The following is a 20,299-nucleotide window of genomic DNA, read 5'->3' as shown; positions in this document are numbered from 1 at the left end:
CATCCAAAATCCACCATCAAAGCCTCACAGGAGTGGGCCACCTCTTCTTGAATTCAGATCCAGCCCAAATTAAACCATGCTCTTTTCCTTCTGGTTTGTTTTCATGAGCCTCGTGTGGCGCAGAGTGGTAAGCGGCAGTTACTCCAGCTGAAACTCTCCCCATGGCCTGAGTTCAATCCCAGCGGAAGCTGGTTCTCAGGCAGCCGGCTCGGGTCGACTCAGCCTTCCATCCTTCCGAGGTCGGTAAAATGAGTACCCAGCTAGTTGGGGGAAATGTAACCACGACTGGGGAAGGCAATGGCAAACCACCCCTCTACAAAGTCTGCCAAGAAAACGTCAGCGAAATATATCCTCTAGGAGTCAGCAATGACTCAAGTGCTTGCACGAGAGGTTCCTTTCCTTTCCTTTTCCCTTGTTTGTATATATGTACATTGTGACCTTTCGTACACTGTGACATCATAGTGCTCTGTAAAAGAAAGGTGTTGGGCTGGCAGACAGGACAGCCTGGACAAGTCCTGACAGGCATGACCCACGGCCTGGTAACCCCTAGGATTAACTTTTACAACATATGGCAAAGGGTCGGCTTTGAAGACTGTTTGGAAACTATTATTATTATTATTATTTATTTATTTATTTATTTATTTATATAGCACCATCAATGTACATGGTGCTGTACAGAGTAAAACAGTAAATAGCAAGACCCTGCCGCATAGGCTTACAATCTAATAAAATCCTAGTAAAACAATAAGGAGGGGAAGAGAATGCAAACAGGTACAGGGTAGGGTAAGCAGGCACAGGGTAGGGTAAAACTAACAGTATAAAGTCTGCACAACATCAAGTTTTAAAAGCTTTAGGAAAAAGAAAAGTTTTTAGTTGAGCTTTAAAAGCTGCGATTGAAGTTGTAGTTCTCAAATGTTCTGGAAGAGCGTTCCAGGCGTAAGGGGCAGCAGAAGAAAATGGACGGAGCCGAGCAAGGGAAGTATTGGCCCTTGGGCAGGCGAGAAACATGGCATCAGAGGAGCGAAGAGCACGAGCGGGTGGTGCGGCAACAAGGCAGATCGCTGAGAGGGCGCGCAGAGAGCAGGGGCGGAGAGGGGTTGGGGTGCGTGAAAGAGAAGTGGGCAAACTGAGTGGGAGAGGTGCAAAGGGGGAAGGGGGGCATTACCAGCCGAGTGCCACTTTGCCACAGTTCCTGACAGCAGTTGGAAAGTGGGAGGTCCGCCCACAGCTGCGAAGGAGCCAATGGAGTTGGAGCGGTGGCGTTTCCTGTTTGGCAATGGCAGCTGCCATGGATTTTACTGCGCACAGACTGCTGGGATAGCACGAGGAGGACTGAGGGAGATGACAGGGTGGGGAGAGGGGTGGAGGCTGTGTCACTCAAGCACCACATTGACCAATAGTCCACTCGACGGAGCCTGAACCGCTCCATGGGTGTGTAGCAACATGTTGTGTAGGGAGTACCCCTCAATAACCGTCTGTGAAGCTGGCTATTCCCAACTTCACAGACGGACTAACGTGTCGTCCGAACACACGCATACTGTCCCTTTCATGTTGCTTCCACTTGAACGCGCAGAACACCTGCAAGTTCTTCTAAAAACGAAATCCGATGTAACAGCAATGTGCTTTCTGTTATCTTAAAGTCTAACAAATCAAATCTGATGCTGAACAAGCACTCAAGAAGTGTGGTTGTGTAGTGTTGATCCATTGGTAACCTAAGTGGGAGGGTGCTAATGTGATACTGGAATAACTTCTAGACTTCCGCTTCCTCTGCAAATGTTTAGCTTTTGGTTTTCAAATTACAACAGCAACAAACTCTCCATCCATTCATCAATCTCAATATCATTCATGTTGTGATTCTTTGTAGTTAATTAGGAAAACTGGATACTGGAGGGCAGTTTAGTTTAATAAGAGCCATGTAATTGTGCTGACTAGTTAATGCAGAATAGGAACATTTCATTACCATTTATGGGTTATCACATATCTTTATTTCTCATTCTGTGCTGTATCATTGTTTTATGGCAAGCCGGTGTTGGACACAGATAATTGCGCACTAATGAATGCCCTCTTTAATTCACCAAGGAGCCTTTGCATTGAAGCAGAGGTGACCGAAAAACATTTATTTCTTGAGTGGTTAGCTCTTTGGAGTAGGGTATAACTGAAAATAAAGCTTGGTGTTAAATTAATGAAAAATAATGTCACTCAATAGTAATGTCTTACTGTTTGTCTTTAACTTTCTATTTTAAGGGAATGTTGGCACAACTTGGAAATAAATAATACACAATATACACATGTGATATAGCGTGTACGTACTATGTATGAACTGAAGCTATTTTTTAATTCTGGAGGGCTTGCTGAACTGATCACATCTGTGAGTTGGGTGGACAGGGTACATAAAGGCAGTGCTCTTAGTTCTAATGGTACTACCTTGAGGAGGTTAAGACAATGGTCCTGATTGTAAAAGCATACATCTACCCATCATCACAGAGGTCCACTCCTCTCTTTGCCATAGTCTCCCTGCATGTGATCTTGACACAATTCCTTTCTCGTCAAGATCTACCTGAACCTAGTGTGTCTTCCTCTCTGCCACTCTCTCTCTCTCTCTGTCCTCTTGATAGTTCATGTAACGACAACCTATGGGTTGTTGGGACTGCATGGGAGCAAGCACACATGCTACCTCGCAACCATTCACTGCTTCTTCTTTGTTTCTGGTTTACAAAACAACCCAGAGTTTCAACCCATGGTTTGTTTCTCCCTCCACAACCTAGAGTGCCAATTTTTTAGACATTGCACAGGAACAGGACACTCTTGTGTTGTTTTGCAAACCAAAAACAAAGCAGAAGTGGTTATCAGTTGCAAGGTAGTGGGCTCCCTCCCTCTCACATGGCCCCAACATTATGTGTGAACCAGGCTTTTGAGTAGAGAAATATAAAGGGGGCAAAACTATTCTTTGAAGTAGTCTGGTAATTAAGAACTCAGGCCAAGTCTCAAATGCAGTAAAATATTCAACAGCTGTCTCCATTAAACGTTCGCTTAATAGCTTGCTTACTTTCAACCCTTGGTAGTTTACCTTTAGGTCTGAAGAGTCTCTTACGGCAAAAAGACAAATGGTGCCTCTCAATTCAAAGTACACTGTGTTTAAGAACCTGAATAGGTTGTTATGGGCTTGGACACGAACTGACGTTCAAGCGACGTCCTCGACAATCTGTATGATGCTGTGCCAAGCTGCCGTCTCTCAGCTTCAGTTCCACACTCTGTAAATGGGAATAGCTGTGGCTTGGTCCATGGGGTTGTATGTTTAAGCTGAATGAGATGGGTATTAATGGCCATCTTGCATCATAAAAGGGCAACATTGATTTCAAAACCAAAAGAACCAACCTCCCTGGTACTGTTCTTTATATTGCAGACACATTGGCAACCAAGTGGTGATTGTGCAGTAACTCTTTCTTCCTTCTTCTCAGGTTGTTAGCAGAGTGGCAGCACAGCAGGGCTTTGACCTGGACCTTGGATACAGGCTGCTGGCCGTTTGTGCAGCCAACAGGGACAAGTTCACACCAAAATCAGCTGGTAGGAAAAGCCGATTTTCTTTCTAGTAGTGGCCTCTTGACAGAGACAATCTTGACACATTTTGCAATGTACTTTGCTCTTCTGTAGGGCGTTGATAGGCTTCTGTCATATGTTTAGTATTGCTTGTACAATGCACTGAAATGAGAATCCTGACTTTGGTCCCTCTTCTCTGTTCCTCCAGCTATGTCAGTTATTCTCCATGCCAGCAGTCCAATGAGATGCTGTCCAGGGGAGTGGAGGGGTGGGTGTATGTACGACCCAGACTGAGGTTTCTTTGACATTCCCACTGCAGTTTCTCACATTCCCAAAGCGTAGGGTTGTTGTGAATATTGTGATTTTCCACTCTCAATACAAAATGTGAGGCTGCAAATAAGTGTCCATAGCAGGCAGCGGTTTTAAAAATATGACCATGTGATCTAGGAACAAAATGGTGCAGTAATTGGATGTATAGTATAATATTCAGTGAAGCCAGTTGCTGAAGTGATCTGCAACAGTGATTAATTTCTGCTTTGCATTGCCTAACAAGATTCTGCGCTTTCAAATGGAGAACATGATGTACAATCAAGCCTATGGATGAGTAAATAGCTCAGGTTTGCTTTCTTCCACATTTGGTTTTTATTTTTAAAAAAATCTTAAGTTCTTTATGTACCAAATATGGAAAGGGTTACATACATGAGATACAATGCAATGTTCTGGATTTGTGTTGCAAAAACTGCATATCCATTTTTTCAGAGAAGTGTCTCAAACATGCAATATCTATATGTGGGAAGTGAAGGAACAGGTTTATTCCTACTGAAGAGGCAAAACTTCAGCAATGTGACTGGCTGTAGTTGTGCATGTGGTTCTTCTGTGGTTCTGGGGTCTGATGTTTATCTTAGAGCTTTTGGGTATTTTGGATTGTACCATTATTCAGACGGCTGTTAGAGTCACATTCTACACAATAACTTTCCTAGATAAAGGTAATCTCTGGGCTGAACTACATGTTTTCTGACAAACATACTTTTACTGGTCAATGGTAGTGCAGTGACTGGGTTGAGATATAACATTAAACAATGGTTTTGTGTTAACTGAAAAACCTCAGACTCATGCACTCACCTTCTGCCTCTCTTGCTCCAGTGCAGCGTCAAGTAGAAGATTGGAAGCGTTCGCTTCTTTTCAACTAACCCCAGTTATCATTATGACTGAACCCAGATGAGATGGTTAGTCTTAACTGTGATTTAGGAAAACAAGCCAAGATCATTAACCATGGTTTGAAGTTAGTTTGTTTCCCTGAATCATAGTTAAGAAACAGAAGTGAACACTTCTAATCTCCTCTTTGTGGTAATGCCAGAGAAAGAGAGGGGATAGCTGATGAGCCCAAGGCTCATACACATAACATTGAACTATTTAGGGTTATTTCTGAATGCAGCCATTGCGTTTGAAGGATAGATCTCCAAGGGAGAATCAGCAGGCAAGCAGATGCTTAGCCATTCCAACCACAGATTCTTTCCTGCCCTGCCATCAGGCCTTTATTCCCCCAGTCTTATTCCTGGTCTTTGAGCCATCTGTGGGGAAAAGGCTGGGCAAAGAGTTGTAGGAAAGAATTAGTTGGTGGATGGGAAGAGGGTTAAGCACCCCTTTCCTCTTGCCAGTTCAGTTTACATTAGCCCCTCTCCGCCAACATTAGTGTTAGGAGATAAACACAGGATTGCTAGGGGGAAATGTGTATATTATTTCTGAAATGGGGCACAAGTGTTTATTGTGCTGTATGTAACATGTTGTGCTTTGGCATAGATCTCTGTTTGAATTTCATTTAATTCTTGTCGCATGCAGAATTTTATAACAGAACGTAGTTGGAGGTACAACCAGTCTGATGAACTTTGCAGAAGGTTCACGTCTTCAAGTATCTGCCTAATTCAATTGTCATTTAAGACAGGGGTAGGTCACTTGTAGCCCTCCAGAAGTTTTGGCATACAAACTTAATTTTAACTTCAATTTAAATTTTTACTGTTCTAACTCTGCATTTTAATCTTATATCAATTTTTGCTGCGTGGTTTTATCCTGGTTGTGCTTTTTATACTGTATTTTGTATTTGTGTTTTTAACCTGTTGGTTGTTTTATTGTGGTTTTAATTTTTGTGAACTGCCCAGAGAGCTTCGGCTATTGGGTGGTATAAAAATGTAATAAATAAATAAATAAACTCCAATCATCCTTCACCATTGGCTTATGCTGGCTAGGACTGAGGGGAGTTGTAGGCCAAAACATCTGGAAGGCCATAAATTGGCCACCCCTGATTTAAGGGTTTGACTGTTCCTTGTTAAGGCATCAGCTGCCTTTTGTGTATCCAACCTACTTGTCTCAAATAATTCTTTTTCCTGTCATGGATTTGCCTTCCCAATTTGCTCTGTTAGAGCCACTTCATATGTGAAAATGAAATACAAGTCCTACATTAGGATAAAACAAGAGTTTCTGTTTCCTATTTCCAGTTCTTACCATCTTTTTGATGCAATGTTTTCCAAAGTGTTGGATTTAGCAGGCTATTGCAACCTTGCAAATATATTCCCAAATGTTGCTAGCCCACAGGGGAAAAAAGCACTACCCTTACAACTATTGTATACTATTTGTGTCCAAAAAGAAAAAAAAAGTTGTATAAACATTCTCTGCTTAGTCAACTAGATAAGATTCTTTATGATCATGGGTGACCAGGCAAATGGCTATTTACATGCCTCTGTTACTGGAGCATTTATTTTCCTTTACTTGCTATGCAATCTGGACAGAGTCTTTACAGTTGGATCTTTTTCCTTACATCTGGTTGTTAAGAAATTTCTTTAGTGAGCTACTTAAGTTCAAACAGTCTATACAGCAAGCATTCGTATTAGTAAGGAACTAATTCTTTTTGCATTGAGGATCATGTTGGAAAGTTGGTGTCAGGATCAGGATCAGTCCTCTGGTATTTATCCCAAATCAGACTCAGAGGCTGAAGAAGAAGACCAGCTAAGACAAGAAATTCTCCAAGACTCTCCAGGAGTCAAGGAGGAACCTTCTCAGGAGCTTATTGCACAGAATGCTCAGGCTCAGAGATCAGCTTCCCTGCTTGTGGAAGCTCAGTTTTTGTTGGAGGGGGAGGGAACATTGGAATTGACAGGTCCCAAAGTCTGCCACAGGTCAAGTGGGCAGAGTTGAGAAGAGGCGGGAGGCGGCCCGCTAGGCTAGCCACTCGCCAAAGGTTACAAGTTTGAAGACCCTCCCTGAAGGAGGGATTCAGTGAATGCCTGTTGACCATGGCAGGAAACTGTCCATTTAGTTGATAGGCAACTGCGTTGCTTTGTTAGGCTAATTAAGCTTAGAGATAACTCCTAGCATTCACACTCCCTTTGGGTGTGGAGAGATGTCTATTTGCTGAATAATGCTTTGTGGATTGCACAGACCTCTTTATTGTCTTAACATCTTGGCAGGAGGTCTTGGAATCACGACAGCTTGGCTCCATTTAAAATATGGATGTGACCCATTTGTGGATCACTGCCACCTGTGATCCGCAAATGTGTTTTAGTGTGTAAAACTCTTCCCCATGTTGTCACACATAGGTTGTGTACAAGTTATCTACACTGTAACTACTATCTTTTTCTCCCCTGGTGCTTATAAATGGCTCTGAGTTCAGTATGCACCTCGGTAGCCATCAATCAATCAATCAATCAGTCAATGCATGACTTTTAAACAGAGATAACTTAATTTAAAACAAATTGAGGCTAAATCGGGGTAATTCACAGGTATTTTTTGAGAGCGATTTCCCCATTTCTGCAATATTTCAGAATACTGCAATATCCAAAGATATTCTAGAGATCCAAAGGCTTGCCTTTCTAAGAAGGCTAGACCTTGAATGTCTTTCCTTTAAGTCACGGACTTAGCAAAAGCACTTACCTTTTCTGTGAGCGAAGATCTCCTTATTAGAATCAGTCGCTGCGTTATGGTTAAAAGGATTGGCATTTGTACTTCCTGTATGGCTGCCAGTTGGGAAAGGATTTCCTCCACATAGAGCTTGTTTTGTAGGCTGTTCCCCCCAAAGCCCTGTATTTAGCATGATGGGACTTCAAAGAACATCAGGGAATAATGTAATTTTAGAGAACAACTTCCTTGCTGTCTTATCCAGCTCTTTTAATAAATACGTAATATTTCAAAAGTGACTAGTTTGAGGAAAACATCACAAGTATAACTAAAATTAATTTGCCATTGGTGACAAAAGGGCTGAAAGACCTTGCTATAAACTGTGATAGGAAGACTGAGTTTAAATGAATCTGCATGCTTTATTAGTCTACTTAGAGTCAAGAGAATTGACAGGAAGGAACATATGTTCAGTACAATGATGAAATGAAGCACCAAAGAGTCTTGTAGACCCTTAAAGACCAAAAAATTCATGACGGAATAAGTTTTCATTGAACAGAATCAGATGACATCTAATGAAGTGGGCTCTGAGTGCCACAAGATTCTGTTGCTTTTGCTGCAACAGACTAACATGACTACCTCCCTAGATTACCTTTTTAGTACTCATTTTTTCATTTTAATATTAACCCAAGCAGGATTTTGGGTGTAGAATGTGCTATTATAATGTAAGTCTCGTATTACTTGCTTATTGAGCCTTACAACTCTGTGGTAGGGTTCTGACGATCACATTGGTAAAAGAAGCCATTGTGATTTCTTGTGTGTGTCCCCGCCCCTGCACACACAACCATCATTTGCATAATTACCCACGATGCAGCATGGATTGTTGTGTCGTCCGAACCAGCATGTGGCGGGGGTGGCTTTTTAACCATCCTACAACCCATGTCTTTCAGTAGGAACTGTAGGGTGTGTCAGATAACATACCAACCCATGCTGCATTGTGTGTGATTATGCAAATGATAGTCATGTGTGTGGCATGCACAGGGGTGCGCGGAGAAGCCACAGTGGCTACTTTTGCCAACAGGATCGTCCAAACAGCCTCTTTATGTCAGGCCAGTGATATTATGCCCATTTTGCAGATGATGGGCTGGAGTTGAGTCCCACTACACTATGGCCACCTAGTGAATGCATGGTAGATATGGGATATGAACTGGCAAATTCTGATCCCACACTCATAACCACTACACTACACTACACTACACTAATAGAACCTCCTAAACTATTTTGAATCCTAGCTGACATTTCTGAGATCCTAGCAAGACAAGCCACTCTAATCACTGAAGTGGTTTGCCGTTAGGAAGAGTTTTCTCATTGCTTTAATGTTCTTGATGTTTTGAGATCTTCCCAGCTCCCCATGGAGAACAATGCCTCTAACTACTGTGGATGCATGATAGTGCACTAAATGCAACATTACACAAGCAGACATCTGCTCCCTTCCTGTACTTACCCCAAATCTGCTCTGAAGAATCTCCCAACCCGCTGGAGCAGATTTGGGAAGTGGCGTTGCAGTGAAGAGAGGAAATTCAATTTGCTAGCAGTAGGACACCATTGGATACAGCCGAGTTTGGCCAGTACCCTCTTACCTTATACAAGAATCTTCTCCCCAAGATTCTTGTATTTGTTTGTTTTCATTTGCAAGTATTTAATATCTGTGATTCAGATGAGTGCCACATTAAAAAGTGTTTTATCTCAGGTATTTATTTATTTATTTATTACATTTTTATACTGCCCAATAGCCAAAGCTCGTTTTTTGAACTCAAGATCTGAAGTCTTGTTTGTTTAGCCCAGCTAATCTTCAGTTATCCCTGTGGTTAATTTCAATTGTTTTTAAAAACCCGTAGGGCACAGGAATCAAGTAGTGTGATCAAACATTTGAACATTAGAGTGTAATCCCGAAATAAGAAGAATGTGATAAAGTTGTGCCATTTTTTTTGCTCCATATGACCTACTATGTTCAAAATAATGCTCAGAACTTAGGAACATTCAAAGTGCGTCATTTATTTTATCTTGGATATAAGGTAGGATTGTATTGATTGTCCTTCTATTGCAGATGGGAGCATGCGGTAAGGCTGAAAGAATAATTACTTGCCTAAGGCCTAACGTCCTGGTTCAAGATCAGTCTCTTAGCCACTACACTACCCTAACTCTCTACACAAGGCTACCTCCTCTCTCCTAGAAAATAGTCAGATGCAGCATTTTCTACTTTGAAGGGAAATGAGACCCGGTGTTTTTTAAATGTGCATTACATCTGCTCCCGAAACATTTGTTAGTAAATGGCATTGACGTTGTAGCACAGCAGGTAGGCCATAGACTAGTTTTCTTCCACCTTACAGAAACATGGCGTGTTTTCCCACCTTTATCAGACCTGCACACCCTTGAATTTTCTGAATTCAGTGCTTATTCGTGAGTCTTGGTCCTAATGAACTGTTAGGTAGCATATACTAAAGCGTGTAACCTTTTATCATCCGACGAAAGCTTTGCATTTGTCAGCCACATGGGAGTGAAGTAGGGGAAATATTGTATTTCCACATGCCAGCATGACGCCACTTCCTTTCCTCCCCATAGTTCATTGGTGCTTTCTGTGACTTCTTCCAGGTGACATCTGGGACTTTGACTGGGCCATAGTCATTCCTGGTTCTTGCTCTCTGCCTGTCAGCCCACCTTTTCCCTCTGTTTCTCCCCGTCTGCCAGCTTCAGTATCCGTTTCCCTGCATTTCTGCCTTCTTGGGTCCTTTTTCCTACTATCCTTTTCACCAGACTCCTTGCATCACATCTTGGCCTTTAATTGATTCTGCCTTTTAATTGGCCCTCCTGTGGACATAAATAAATAGAAGTCAGTAGTTTTTAAATGACTAATATATAAGGTGCCTGAAAGCATGCAACTTCCCAACACACTAGTGAAGAGAGATGATCGACAAGAAACCCATTTATTTACAATTATACAAAAGTTATAAAAAGGCTGATGTATCCCATAGTTGTTTAACAATAGTGGTGTTGGGTTCTATAATACAACAACACAATAATTGGAATGATATTCCTACTTAAAGACTATACAAGTCTATAATATAGCCCAACAAAATCACACTAACACACTTTAGTATAGTTGACACATTTGGCAATAACATCAGTACATAGCATATATTCACAGATATAATGAAATAAGGTTTGTTCTTATGATATTTTGTTCTTTCCAGCATTGTAAATTGATATTAAAATCACACATTTTAGTATATTTGACACATTTGGCAACGTACTCATTGAGAGTACGTTACACTGAAGCAGCAACCATAGGTGTGAAAGCCACTTCTATGTCTTTTGTTTGTGTGTCTTGTGTAATGAATTGAAAATTCATACATCTCCCCCAAAATGAGCTGTTTCCTTTATTGCTGCTTCTGTTCAACGCTGCTTACTGAAGAAATTGGCTATTTCTGTCTTTAAACAATTGAAAATGAGGCATAGGAAAGTACATTGTTTTCAAGGAATATGTCTTAGTAAAACAATATTTGGGGTTGGGATGGGGGTGTTTAAAAGAAATAAACTTGCTAAACTTAAATATTTTACAACATAGTTCAAGGATGTTGCTTTATTCTTAGCAGGAGGGTCAGACAAGTCGACAGTACAGGATGAGATTACACAGAAAGCTCTGTCAGGGAGAGACATTGTTTGATATCTCTGCAGGCAGATGATGTGGGGAGGGAGGTGGCTTTAAGGCAAGAATGTGCCAAGAAAATACCTTTGCGGATTCTGCAGCAAATTAATCTTCAGACCACCTGTATAGGTGGCTCAATGTGACATATTTGATAGGAGAAACAGCAGTTCCATTCTTTCCTTCCGCTCAGCTCAGACGTCAGCTCAGTTTTGACCTTGATTGACTCAGTGTGGATTCATTTTATTTTAATGCAGAGAGATGAGCCTACCACTGGACCTCCATTGTAAATGTCATTGTTATTAGAGAATGTAAAATAAGCAAACCAAGAAAGATCTGATGCGTATCTTTAAGACATTTGGGGGATGAATGGAGGCAGCTTTTCTTGAAAGTACTTCATGGCTGACTGTTGTTATCAGAATCAAATACTGCTTTGGGGGCTTTTGTAACGCCTTTGCTATGTTTTCTTGTTAATCCAGGCAACAGTACTGCAACGTAGGTCAATATTCCCTGCAAAATAGGTCAATGAGCAGGGGGTTGGATTCGATGGCCTTATAGGCCCCTTCCAACTCTACTATTCTATGATTCTATGATTATTATTCCCATGTTGTTGATGGGAAAGTGGAGGCTGAAAGAAAGGGTCTTACCTTAGGCCACCTTATGAACTCATGGCTGAAATGAGATTTCAGCTGGAGACCTCTTAGCTCATGCCTGCCTCATTGGTCATACTCTTAGCCACTTCTCTGGGTTTACATATATGTGCTATGCACCTCAAAGGAGTACGCCCTGTGCTTTCCATGGGTCAGAAACATCTCCTACCTTCCAATGCAGTCAGGTTGTCTCCTTTCATTATAATCGCTTGGCAGATTTATGGCTTCTTCCCATATTGTATTTGAGGGACACAAAAGGTGCTTTTGCATGTCACCTTTGTGTACTTAAAATTTAACATAGGTAGATATAGCTATTTCCAAGGGAACACATTCTGCAAAGATGCTTCTGAAATTGCTTGTCTTTTTTTGAAGGGATGTGCTTCTCTTAACCATTCTTTTCCATTTAACAAGTATTTTGGATGGCGAAGTTACTTGTGTAAGCACCTCTGTGTTTCTTAAGCCTATATGTAATGTGGGAATCAGGTCTTGTGTACTTAAATGCCACGTGCAGGATTTCCACAAGAAGACCTGGAAAGAGGGGTTGTGCTTTGGATTTGGCTGAACCTTGAATCAAACTGGGCTGATTTTGGAAAGATTCAGGTGACATCTGAATCAAATCAGGCCCCTCCAAAGCAGATCAGATCTGATTCTGAACCCTCCTGAAGTTCCATTAGCGATTCAGAGGAAGCCAGACTGTGTGTCTGCAAACTTTGATTCAGTTCTCTCTGAGCTTTCCATATAAGGAAAAATGTCAGGGGGTAGAGAGGGATGACGAAGAGGAGAGGAGTTGTAGTTTTGTGACAGATTTACTTTCCAATTGCAGTGAATGGTTTTATCAGGGCTCTCCAATCCCAGAGTTTTGGGGGATAGAAGTTGAAATATTACATTACAAGACTGGTTTAGCGTCCAGTGGTCTTTGCTTGTTCTGTCTCTCAAGAGCAGGAACAGTAAATAAGGTTTTGTGTAGTCTGTTGGATCTGGGAAGGTACCACTTCTCCCCCTCCCACATTTGAAGACTCCCCTTCTAGAAAGACCGCTTAACCTCTCATTGTGCAAAAAAAAAATTGACTTGGTTTTTATTATAAAATTTCAACCAAAGAAAAGGAAGAAAAACATAAGAAAGAAAATGTAGCTACATCGGTTTGAATATATCAATTACCTTCTGAAATTTTGCAGGTTTCTTAACCAGGGCCACCTCTATGCTGTAGGCCATTTTCATAACAATTGCCCACAAAAAAACCCCATAGGGATAACTTCCAAACAGTAAAGGCTCTTCTTGCGCAAAAAACCTGGAACCTATTTATCTGAACTTTAGCAGCCTTCATTCAATCAAAAGGCTGGAATTTTCATCCAGAATTGTTAAGAAATAAAAGAGTTACTGGCATTTAAAAATAAAAATAACATATTAGAGGTGTCAAACCCTCTGTACCTGTTTCTCGGCAATTTTGTAGGTTTCATCCCCTCACAAGGGGCTGTTAGGTCTGCAAATTTCAGCCAATTCTGTCAACGGTAAAAATGTTACAGTTGATTTCCAATTATAGTCACTGGGAAGTATGAAGCTTCATTTTTTAAAAATCAAGATTTGGATTTAGCCCTGAACTGAACGGATAGCCTCGAAAATGGTCTGAGGTAAATAGGGCTGTTTTCCTAGTCACTGAATTGTGTTCCAAACTGAATCTCGTGGTCACCCCTACTAGGAAGCTGCAGTTTCTTCTACCCTTTGGCACGTTGTATGAAATATTGACAGTTGCCACTCCTATTGGGCAAATCGGGGGAAATGAAATAACAGTGCATCATTTGAGTGAATATCACAACACCTTTCCTTCACTACCACTGAGTTTCCCACTCGAAGGATTCACCCTCAAAGCTGACTTGATTGCATCAAATGCAGCCTTGACCTGGTTTCAAAAGGGCCAGGGGTTAACTAGCCTAGTTTTTATGTATTAAGACCTTTGCACTTTCTTTATGAACTTCCATGAGTGCAGAAGAACATTCTTCAGACTATTCCAGGTGGAATTAAAACAAAACAAAACCCAATGATGGATCAACTGAAGCTAGACAGTTTTCTTGTATGTAAACCAGTATTTCTCAGATTGAATTGGGGTGTGTTCCATTTCTAACAAAGTCTTGTCTTTTTATCTTCTTCCAGCTGTATGCCACTCAAATATACATCTTTGGGGTGCACAACGTCCCTTTTATTGGGATTTGTACTATTTGAGATTGGTAACCGGCTATGGGATTATATATAAATATATGTGTTGTGCGAGAAAATCAGCAGGCTTAATTTCTAATCACCTATTTTGCAATAGTATCAAAAATCAGGGAGTGATACTGTCACGACTCTCCCTCTGGGTCTCCTTTTTACTTCTCTCTATTGAAGGATCCCACTGGTTCTGTGTTTCACCGACTCTTCTTGGCCCCACAGCAACCAGCCCAGCACACTGTTCTCCACTGTATTCACTCTTTTACTTCAGCACTGCCACCATATATCCCAGGACCTTACCTCAGGTACTGTAAGAATCCAATCCAGTTTATGAAACAAAATAACTTTTATTTAACAATAAGGAAGTTGTGCAGTTTCTCAATCTTGTGGCTTCATTTGTTGCAATACTTGTTTGTTACAATACTTGCCTACTCTACCCACTAGTCAAATCTATCTCCTCCTGTTCCCTCTTTTCCCAAAACAATAAAACGTTGATCCTACTCTGTTCTAAACCCTTCAGCAGACAAACCCAGACTCTCTCCCACTCTGTCAACTCTCAACTGCTTTTAACTGCTAACTGTCACATACTTGAATCTCAGAGCCAATCAGCATCCACTCCAGCATTCCATGAACTCACTCCCCCTCCCAACAGAATTAACCACTTACCATTTGAAGTCCAAACCGCGCTTACATCCTAGATAAACAGTAAAACATCACATATACATTAACAGTGAAAAAAATAGCTGACCAATGTACAATTGACTTGTGCTACCATGTCACATCTGTACCATTTTATGTGCAAGATGTTGCATCTTGTCTTTGCACATGGAAAGCCACCATGTCAAGAGGGATTTTAGCGTTATGTGCTAGGTTTCCATCTTTAGGGAGTTTTGTTTACATTCAATATATGATGTTCCACCTGCAGTCTCATGTGGTACCACCAGGAAAGGATTATGTTCAAATTATAATTTGTCAAGATTGTCCCTTGGTCTTCAGTGTTTTGAATAGGTTTTCTCTAATACTTTATGGAATAAAACTTTTTTTAAAATACTAATATGACTTGGTGGCTTTATTTGTTAAAGCTGTTTGTTTCCTAAGTTATTTTGAGTGTGTCTGGGGATGTGGTACACAGAGAGAAATCTTCTTTTGTGATTGACTAAGTCTCTGTGGGTTTTGTATTTTGTTTTGGTATATTAATTTTCTAACAAGTGCCAATTGAATATGCTGAGATATGTTGGCAGTAAAAAAGGAGGGCATATACACCCTGAAGGCGGGATTCAGACAGAGGATGAGATGAAAGAAGCAACGTTTTCCTAACGGAAATGCCAAAAGTGACACTAAGGCTCTCAAGTTTTGTTTGATACCAAATTTGAATTCCATTGCATGAGCTTGTTTTCCGTCTTTGGGTTTTTGTTCTTTTCTTTTTTTCATTCTTCCATGTCTGAAATCTTGAATGTGTGCTATGTGTGGATCCACTGCAAGCTAAAAGTCCCTACTAAAGTAAATTACAGTTTTGTCATTAACTCCAAACAGGATAAATGTCTTTTGGAAAAAGGATTGCGGTCAGAAGCATTGGCTACTAATGCATGAAAAGCCAATAAGTATTGAGTTCCAGTCTTTCTTTTCCCTTTCGACCTAGGAGATGTATCCTTGGCCAGGTCATTTAACCCCTTTGGCCTCTTACCTTCTCTTTCTGGGAAATCATATAATACAGAGAGTTGTTTTTGTTTACTCTAGTAGAAGTGGGGTATTGTGAAAAGTAATCACCTTTGAAGATGGAAAATAATGCTTTATTTAATGTTGTCAAGTGGTCATATTCGCCAAGCTAGTTATGCCCAGGAAGATTCAATGGCTCCCATTATTATGAAGGTATTGTACATATTTAGATTTCAGAGTTACCCTGTGTGTTTCTATGTGTTCCAAATCCATACGTTTCTTGCTGTCAGTACAGGACTTCATTTTCCTTAGAGGTACTTTAACATACCTAATGTACATCCCACTCCTATGCACATTTACTCAGAAGTAGGTCACACTGCGGGCTTTACAAATGTGAATGTGTAGAATTGCAGCCTTACCTGCCACTGGGAAATCAGAAGGACTTCAAGGCATTTACCAGTAATCATTATCTATTTTGTTACGTGTTATGTGGAGACTTTTGGTGTCCCTGTGATAATAAGGTTTATTTACAAACAACCATCTACAGCATTAACACGCCAGCAGATTCCTTTTAATACCCGGATTCCTAAGGGAACACATAATGCCATAGGATTTCCTTCAGAGAGCAAAGCATCCTTTCCAGACCCAGTTTCCAGTATAGGCTAACTTCCTGCTATGCACAGAGATATGAAAAAATGGTGGTGGTGGTGGGACAGGAATAACAGGGCAAAACCCATTTTACCCCATCACAGGACAGGACTTTTTTTTTTCTTTCCAGAATATTTTCTGATTTTCCTGGGTTTTGTGTTCCTGGATTTTCACAACTCTAGTTCTACGCACAGACAGAATGTTGAGTCATCTCTGCCCAGCACCTACACTAGCGGTGCAGAAACTTTGGCCTTCATTTGGCCCTCGAAGGCTTGTGCCACCTCCAGGGCCCTCGCTCCTCCATAAGCCCATCCTTGCTAGATTTGAGGAGCAGACGGGGAGAGGAATCCCCATTGCTACCTCCAATCACAAATCGGAGATAACAGCAGGGATTCCTCTTCTGTATTGCTTGGCTGTACATGGACTTTCCTGGTCAGAGAAGCCCTGTGCACAGCGAAGCCTGTTCCCTGTTCCAAGGGCCAGGTGGAAGATCCACTTGGAACTTTGGCCAAGGAGCAAATAACATCAGGGACGTTGCCATGCGCACTGAACTTCATACAGCCTGTGGAGGTCTGGGTTTGAGGGCATCTGGCTCCCCACCCAAGTTTGGTTCCACACCCTCCACCTATGCATTCTTGGTCCATCTTACCTCCCACTGAAGCACATCACCAGGATGTTACTGGCTATCAACTGTCCTTTGTTAGGTCTTAAAAGGTATCGCCTCCAGACATCCACACTGATATTTACAGAAATCTTAAGAGTTCAGAATGACAGAATGGGAAGTGATCTAAATTCAGACCAACCTCAAACGCTTAACACTAGTGCAATAAGGTGGTGGTGAAACTTTTGATAGATGTGTATGGCAGGTGGAAGGGCCCCTGGCTGTCCCTGGCTGAACTGCTTTGATCCCAGAGAGAGCAAAGTGGAGCAGACAGGAGGCTCAGAGAATGGGAGGTAAAAGAAGCAAGGGCCTGAGGAGACTGAGGGACGGACGGTGGAAAAAGGGAGGATTTAGAAGAGGAGATGGCAAAAGGGAGGAGTCATGAGGTGAAAAGAACATGATTGGACAGAGGAAGGAGACGTGCACGTGGCCAGCAGCTGTAGATGTTAGGAAAGCAGCAGCTCACAAATCAATTTGAAGTAACAAAATAATTTATTTATTTATTTATTAAATTTATATACCGCCCCATAGCCGATTTATTTATTTATTTATTACATTTATATACCTCCCCATAGCCAAAGCTCTCTGGGTGTTTTTTTGTTGTTTATTCGTTCAGTCGCTTCCGACTCTTCGTGACTTCATGGACCAGCCCACGCCAGAGCTTTCTGTCGGCTGTCGCCACCCCTAGCTCCCCCAAGGTCAAGTCTGTCACCTCCAGAATATCATCCCTCCATCTTGCCCTTGGTCGGCCCCTCTTCCTTTTGCCTTCCACTTTCCCTAGCATCAGCCTCTTCTCCAGGGTATCCTGTCTTCTCATTATGTGGCCAAAGTACTTCAGTTTTGCCTTTAATACCATTCACTCAGGTGAGCAGTCTGGCTTTATTTCCTGGAGTATGGACTGGTTTGATCTTGCAGTCCAAGGCACTCTCAGAATTTTCCTCCAGCACCACAGTTCAAAAGCATCTATCTTCCTTCGCTCAGCCTTCCTTATGGTCCAGCTCTCGCAGCCATAGGTTACTACGGGGAATACCATTGCTTTAACTATGCGGACCTTTGTTGTCAGTGTGGTGTCTCTGCTCTTAACGATTTTATCAAGATTTGTCATTGCTCTCCTCCCAAGAAGTAAACATCTTCTGATTTCCTGGCTGCAGTCAGCGTCTGCAATAATCTTTGCGCCCAGAAATACAAAGTCTGTCACTGTCTCCACGTTTTCACCCTCTATTTGCCAGTTATCAATCAAGCTGGTTGCCATAATCTTGTTTTTTTTTGAGGTTTAACTGCAACCCAGCTTTTGCACTTTCTTCTTTCACCTTCGTCATAAGGCTCCTCAGCTCCTCCTCGCTTTCAGCCATCAAAGTGGTGTCATCTGCATATCTGAGATTGTTAATGTTTCTTCCTGCGATTTTAACTCCAGCCTTAACAGTAAACATTTAAAAAAAGTTTGTTAGCTGATAGCATGATGCTAGGTTTGAAGAATGCAGCCATTTTTATTTTTATGTCTATTCTTTATTAAATATTAACATTTGATAGTCGTATAAAGAAAAAATAGTTTCAGTTGAACCTGTTGGCAAATTGTTTAGAAAAGAGTAGTTGGCATATTCAGGTATTTTCCCATGTAGTTCTTTCTTCCTATTAAGCTTTCTAAACTCTTCAGAAAAGCCTTAAATATTGTAGTCCCAACAAAAACTCAAGTGTTTTACAAAAGTTAAAAAACAGTGGACATTAAAAGTATACAAAAATTTTAAACTATCAAAAAATATAAAAACAACAGTATACAGTATTCATTTTAAACAACAGTTCTGGGGTCCATTAAAAACAAACTTGACGTTGTTAATTGCTATTAAATGCCTTGGAGAAGAGAAAGATCTTGACCTGGCACCAAAAAGATAACAATGTCGGTGCCAGGCGAGCCTCTTCAGGGAGATCAGGGGAGATCTTTGCCTACTGGAATTTGGTGAAAGGGAAAGTGTAAATGTGTTGGCTATTCAGAGTAACTCTTTCTGTACCCTTGTGCTGCAATGTCATTATCATGGACAGCATCTTCCATATTCTCATACTTATGGCAATGGAGCCATAAAAGCATGGGGTGAGGGGACAGGGTGTACGGAATTGTGTTCTGTGGACAAAACAGAATGGAACTTGGCTTCAGCAAAAATGTCTGAGGAAATAGACTTGAGGCTAGATTATTTGCAGGGTTTGGGGGGCAAATGTAAATGCATCCAAAAGTTATAATAGCACGATTAGCATGGGAGAATTATAATCCTTTTAATCAAAACCTGAATGCACTTTTTAACCCTACTGAAACAATAAGCACCTCTTAAATTCCACAAAGAAATACAACAAGCCAGTGTAATGTATTTTCACACACACACACACACACACACACACACACACCCCTACACCTACCTTTGCCTCTTTCTTTCTTTCTTTCTTTCTTTCTTTCTTTCTTTCTTTTAATCATTGCTTCTGTAATTTCAGATTAAAAGGGGACTAGTTTCTTGGGGAATCTTTTCCAAAGTAGTATGGAACATATTTTCGCGTCACGACCATGAATTTCCATCAGTTAATCTACAGTAAAAAGAACCAATTGATCTAACAAAAGCCACACCAGTCCTTATGTATCTAAAATGTATAAGAATCCATTTTTATTCATTTCAGACTACATTTTGGAGAGGCTTCAGCATACTAGGCTCTTCCCTGGGGATGTTATCCTGAATATTGAATATCTGAGTAAGAAGTGGGACAGTTGGTTTCCTGTATGATGAGCTCTCCTAAATCAGATTTGTCTTCTTCGCTTCAAACAGCGTGGCCTTCCTATCATGGGGGTTGGGGGAGAACCTCAACAAATCACATTATTTAATGTGCTCACTGCAGAAGCAATTTCATTAAGACAAAAACTAAAATAAAAAATAGCAGCTTCTAAGTTCTCAGTGTGAAAAATGATTTGCTGCTGCTCTGAAATAAGATTGGTAGATGTAAATGGTTGGGAATTTGTAATGGTTGTTGCCTCCCGCTGGGAAATATTGAACAGCCCTCATGGCATTGAAATACAAGGCAGTGGCATGAAAAGGCTATTTTTAAAAGACAACTAGGTTTTCTCTGTAATATTGCAATCCAAAATATAACTTTTCCCCCAAATAATAAGCACTCATGAAAATCCAAAGCGTCCAAAGTGACTCAAAGTACTATGTTTCATCCTGTCAAATCCAGTTTCTGCTGAACCAATGGGGATTACGTTGGCCATTATTTTGTTGCTGATCGCTGATTATCCAGAGTCCCTAGTGTGGTTGGGTAGTAGAAGAGGCTCCCTCATTGCCTTGATAATAACTTATAGATGCTTTGCTCATGAAGAAGCC

The 20,299-nt window shown here is 41.1% G+C and overlaps 1 protein-coding gene across 1 annotated transcript in view; it reads left to right on the top strand.

Moving 5' to 3' along the window:
• Positions 1 to 20,299, top strand: part of ZMIZ1 (zinc finger MIZ-type containing 1) — a 476,022-nt gene that overhangs the window by 296,922 nt on the left and 158,801 nt on the right. The window contains exon 7 of the mRNA XM_063133162.1: positions 3,459 to 3,564. Coding sequence (XP_062989232.1) covers positions 3,459 to 3,564 — 106 coding nt within the window. The remainder of the gene's footprint in view (positions 1 to 3,458; positions 3,565 to 20,299) is intronic.

Source organism: Elgaria multicarinata, chromosome 8 (assembly GCF_023053635.1).
Source record: "Elgaria multicarinata webbii isolate HBS135686 ecotype San Diego chromosome 8, rElgMul1.1.pri, whole genome shotgun sequence".
Taxonomy (NCBI): Eukaryota; Metazoa; Chordata; class Lepidosauria; order Squamata; family Anguidae; genus Elgaria; species Elgaria multicarinata.
The sequence above is the reverse complement of the archived record's forward strand: the minus strand, read 5'-3'. Positions and strand labels throughout refer to the sequence as shown.